The 5,674-nt window shown below is 38.0% G+C and overlaps 1 protein-coding gene across 1 annotated transcript; it reads left to right on the top strand.

Moving 5' to 3' along the window:
- On the top strand, positions 1-5,674 carry LOC117331899 (PI-PLC X domain-containing protein 3-like). Its single transcript, XM_033890864.1, has 2 exons — positions 1-152; positions 4,679-5,674. The coding sequence occupies exons 1-2, from the start codon at positions 56-58 to the stop codon at positions 5,515-5,517; spliced, it is 936 nt and encodes a 311-aa protein (XP_033746755.1). The 5' UTR covers positions 1-55; the 3' UTR covers positions 5,518-5,674.

Raw genomic sequence — 5,674 nt, 5'->3', positions numbered from 1 at the left:
GGGAGATCACTCCATAGTCTATGTCACAGAGTTGACGTTTTGCAAACCTCTGATTATGGCAGGTGTGAAGCTTAATTACAAGTTAGCAGACTGGATGTCACACCTTCCAGTGAGTTCTGTACAGACACCATTAAATCTACTGGCCATCCCAGGTATGATTTTATCCTGTTTCTCTGGCAGTGATGTATTTTTCTATTATCCCCTGATTAGGTTAGGTTGCCGGTGCACAGGGGTTCGTTACAAATGATAATATATGAGATGGTCGCATATATTTATATATATCCCTACACCATCTCATATATCATATCATTTATAACAAACTCTTGTGGCAGGTGGTAGGGACCTGCTCAACCCGAGCTTCCCCTGGCCCTGACACCAGACTTAGACATTCTGTTGGATAATGATAATAAGTAAAAGAATGCTGAATGGTACAAGTAGTTAATGACTAGGCCTATTATATATTTCATAATTAATTACTTCTAACCAGTGATAAACACAGATACGAGTCCTAAGTCCTGTGCTCATAGAATTTTGATTGGACTCGTAGAGTTTTTGGAAAGACTTAGACTTAACACACAGGTACTTGTGGACATGATTATGATGTTTTTAATTTAAATGTAACATTATAGACGAGTAAATTTTTGTATTACAATCTTATGCTTAATTTGTAAAAATAAATATCGTACCTTGGCCTTATAATTTTTTTTTACGAATTAAGCATGCGATTGTAATACAATAATTTACTCGTCTATAATGTAACATTTAAATTAAAAACATCATAATCATGTCCACGCGTACCTGTGATTTAACATTGTGTGACTCATTGTTTTAGTAATAGGATACAGTTACAAAGCACCCATGATAATAAATTGTAGATTGATCACTGATTACAACAAATACACAGTAAGTATTAGGAATAACACAGTATCACACACACTTTCACCAAACAATATTAAACATGTGTAACAGGAGTCTGAGGAGAGGAGAAAATGTAGCGGCCAGACCGGGGTTCGAACCCGGGGCCTCCGAACACTAGCCGGATGCTCTACCAATTGAGCTTCCTGGTCACCGATGATCGACCCAGTCCAGTCCCGCCACACATCTCCCTCTTTTTTTCCAAGTCTTCGCCCTCGAAGACACACGAGACCCTTATACCACCACCGTGGGTATTTTAGTTGGGCGCCAATTATGTAACAGGAGAGGAGAAAATGTAGCGGCCAGACCGGGGTTCGAACCCGGGGCCTCCGAACACTAGCCGGATGCTCTACCAATTGAGCTTCCTGGTCACCGATGATCGACCCAGTCCAGTCCCGCCACACATGTATAGTGTAGCTTCGACCCAGAATAACCCATGAAAGCTAGTGACCATTGTATTTCCAATGGGGATCTGGTGTATATATATCTCTGTCAGAATGTCAAAGCCTGATGTCATGGCCAGAGTAACCGAGCAAGGACCTGCTGATCATCATAATCGTTATTAAAATTTTGATGATTTTAGCCTGAACTTCTCTGGGTCTCTCATTCAAAATTAATTAATCAGTGATTTTGATATCATTACCTAATTACTATATAGACGTCCAAACGTATATGTATATTTGGATGTACGCAATCAAGCTGATCAAAATGATGATAGGTAGGTGGATAGCTCAGAAGAAGCTATTTTGAATATATTTCAAATATCAGTACATGCATAACCAGGATACATGTATTACTAAAATCCCTGTAGAATCAGATGATCTCCACTGATCTCTAAGTTGCAAGGGTGCACAGAAACAATTTTATTTCATTCCGTCTCAACTCTGACACTTTTTGCAATATTTGATAAACATATATTTGCTGCTGCTGTGCAGAAAAGGTGAACTATTCCATTAATAAGGTAGCATGTCTCTCTTTTGATGAGAGATCGAACAACACATGATTCTGCTTGTTCATCTGATGTTTCTGTTGTGATAATAATACATGTTTTATCATTGTTCTGACATTTTTTGTAGCTACAAGTTATGCCTTCTCAGAATCTTTGCTTAAAAGGAGGTAAAATCAATCCTACATATTTCCCGTGTGTTTTTCTTGTCTCTGTGTTGAATACATGTCATAATCTGACATATATTTTCCATTCTGTAAACAATATAATATACATCCTTGATAATATCAATCACTACCTGATGATGCATCTTCTGTTTAATTCATTATATCAGTTGGTATGATGTCCACCTCATCAACTCATGGTGATTTACAATGTAAATCTCTGCTGTGAAATGTACATTAAGTATTAAGTATCAAGTGTATTTGCTGTAACTTAGATGTATATACCTTGTGCATGGACCTGTATCGAGTCTGTCCATTATATATTGGTATATCCTGTTGGCCATGCTACATCGTGTATATCATTTCAAGTTCTAGAACATTTGGTGATCTCAAGCGTGTTACTTCCTGTGTGTTAGACTACCCTGGTAATGATATTAGGAGCAATGTTTCAAAAGCTCCATCCAGGGACTATGAATATATCACAATCTCAATTTGCTCTGGATAAAAGGATATGCTTTACTTTGGTAATCTTATGCTCACATTTGAAATTAATAATTGATTATTCTATACAATGTAATAAGCATAGGTGATCAAAACATCAACTTAAATTAATGGGATATGGAACACTCATAAAATGTCATCTCCTGAGAAAAAAAGATTTCCAAACGAATGTCGTACCTGTGTTTTGAGTACAGCTTGTAAGAGTTATCCCCCCTATGAGCACTGATGCATATTAGATATAGTCAGAAAGCATGTTGTTTTATTCCAAGACTATTAGCATGGAAAGGCATAGTACATTTTCGTAACCAAGCAAATGTTGGCACAAAGATCACTCGAATCAATTTTCACGCCTATCAGTTAATTATTTTCAGACGGTGTCATATTAAACTCAAACTATGGCTGGAGCCCATGGTTTATAGTGTTCACTGAACTGAAATATGAGTTGACTAGTTACCACCAGTCACATAGTTTATTTGAAGTATATGTATGAATTGATAGATGATAAATTTTTCGATTACTAAATAGCCCAATTAAGTATATTTGTGGTTGATTCAGTGTACACTTTGGTGGTATCAGTTTATCTAGTGAAAGAAATATGTCTATAAAAATCCAGTAAGGGAGAAAACCAAAAAAGTTTTAATGGACCTGAGGTTTTTATAGTTAGCTTGTTATAGGGATACCTGAGGTTTTTATAGACAGGTGGTTATAGGGATACCTGAGGTTTTTATAGACAGGTGGGTATAGGGATACCTGAGGTTTTTATAGACAGGTGGTTATAGGGATACCTGAGGTTTTTATAGACAGGTGGGTATAGGGATACCTGAGGTTTTTATAGACAGGTGGGTATAGGGATACCTGAGGTTTTTATAGACAGGTGGGTATAGGGACACCTGAGGTTTTTATAGACAGGTGGTTATAGGGATATCTGAGGTTTTTATAGACAGGTGGGTATAGGGATACCTGAGGTTTTTATAGACATGTGGGTATAGGGATACCTGAGGTTTTTATAGACAGGTGGTTATAGGGATACCTGAGGTTTTTATAGACAGGTGGGTATAGGGGTACCTGAGGTTTTTATAGACAGGTGGGTATAGGGGTACTTGAGGTTTTTATAGACAGGTTGTTATGGGGATACCTGAGGTTTTTATAGTTAGCTTGTTATAGGGATACCTGAGGTTTGTATAGTTAGCTTGTTATAGGGATACCCGAGGTTTTTATAGACAGGTGGGTATAGGGATACCTGAGGTTTTTATAGACAGGTGGTTATAGGGATACCTGAGGTTTTTATAGACAGGTGGTTATAGGGATACCTGAGGTTTTTATAGACAGGTGGCTATAGGGATGTCTGAGGTTTTTATAGACAGGTGGTTATAGGGATACCCGAGGTTTTTATAGACAGGTGGTTATAGGAATACCTGAGGTTTTTATAGACAGGTGGTTATAGGGATACCTGAGGTTTTTATAGACAGGTGGTTATAGGGATACCTGAGGTTTTTATAGACAGGTGGATATAGGGATACCTGAGGTTTTTATAGACAGGTGGTTATAGGGATACCTGAGGTTTTTATAGACAGGTGGGTATAGGGATACCTGAGGTTTTTATAGACAGGTGGGTATAGGGATACCTGAGGTTTTTATAGACAGGTGGGTATAGGGATACCTGAGGTTTTTATAGACAGGTGGTTATAGGGACACCTGAGGTTTTTATAGACAGGTGAGTATAGGGGTACCTGAGGTTTTTATAGACAGGTGGGTATAGGGATACCTGAGGTTTTTATAGACAGGTGGTTATAGGGATGTCTGAGGTTTTTATAGACAGGTGGTTATACGGAGAATCTGTGAGGTTTATTTATACAAGATAAACTATAGACCAGTGGTCTTTTAGACAGTTTCCTCATTATTTATCAAAACAGAATTATTTAAGTGAAATCATATTCATCATTTAAATGACAAATACACTTTTTCAAATTTTATGAAAAACAAATATTAGTCTGATCTAAAATTGTAGATGATTTGAGTTTTTAAAAAGCGAAAGTGCAATATTATTTACGACGGAGGATAATGACTTTTCTTTTGCCTAATATATAGTACCTGTATCTTTATAAACAAAGCTTGGTTATAGTCTGTACTGTCTGTTCTTCTTTGTCTCCAGGCTCCCACAACACGTTCAGTTACTCCATCTCTCCATCTGGAGATGTGGGGCCTGACCAACCACAATGGATACAGGACCTTACCCGTATGTTTGGTACAGCTGGTAAAGACACACTGTGTCGCTGGGCTCTCACACAGAACCTTAACGTGTCTCAACAACTCGAGCAAGGAATACGCTATCTTGACTGTCGTGTCTGCTGGTTCTCAAAAACACAAGATTTCCACTTCCTGCATGGACTTATTGGAGCGAAAGCGGCAACTGGTTTAGATGAAGTCAGTGCATTCCTAGTTAAACACCCCAAAGAAGTGATTATTTTGGATTTCTCTCATTTTTACTCTATGTCTAATACAGATCATGTTAACCTTCTCACAATGTTGACAGACAAATTTGGCAGCAAGATGTGCCCCTATATAGATATGGAAAGTGTGACGCTGGAGATGATGTGGGAACATGGACTGCAGGTCCTTATCATCTATCAAAACGACATTGTCAAGGAACACCTGACCTTTTGGCCTCGGACAACAATCAGGTCTCCCTGGGCGAACACGTCAAGCATTCCCGATCTTATGTCGTTCATGGATAACCAGTATAAAAGTGGGAGAACTGACAATGTGTTCTTTGGTTGGCAGGGTGTCGTTACACCAGGAATGGCCACCATTGTCTCCAACTTTGGTAGTAGCCTTAAAGATACACTTGCTATAAAATTAGCACCATTTTTTGTCAGCTGGCTTAAAGATAAGAAAACTGGTTGTCATGGAATCAGTATCTGCACCATGGACTTCATAGAGCAAGCCAACTACGTATCAACTTTGATAGAACTGAATTACAATGCATGTTAAATTCTGTATGCTTTCTCAGATACTGCTACAGTGAGTATTGTGATAGAAGGTTGTTACAAAGATGTTGTGTATATATAATAGTTCACTAAGTGATCAATTTATATTATAGGTAACAAATTCTCTCTCGAGATCAGTGTATCATAGGTAACAAATTCTC

This window comes from Pecten maximus, chromosome 7 (assembly GCF_902652985.1).
Source record: "Pecten maximus chromosome 7, xPecMax1.1, whole genome shotgun sequence".
Lineage (NCBI taxonomy): Eukaryota > Metazoa > Mollusca > Bivalvia > Pectinida > Pectinidae > Pecten > Pecten maximus.
The sequence above is the reverse complement of the archived record's forward strand: the minus strand, read 5'-3'. Positions and strand labels throughout refer to the sequence as shown.

Bases quoted from the DNA above. Each gene is read 5' to 3' on its own strand.
- LOC117331899 (XM_033890864.1), top strand. From the start codon at position 56: ATGGCAGGTGTGAAGCTTAATTACAAGTTAGCAGACTGGATGTCACAC. The intron at 153-4,678 runs GTATGATTTTAT...CTTTGTCTCCAG, and splicing joins AAATCTACTGGCCATCCCAG to GCTCCCACAACACGTTCAGT.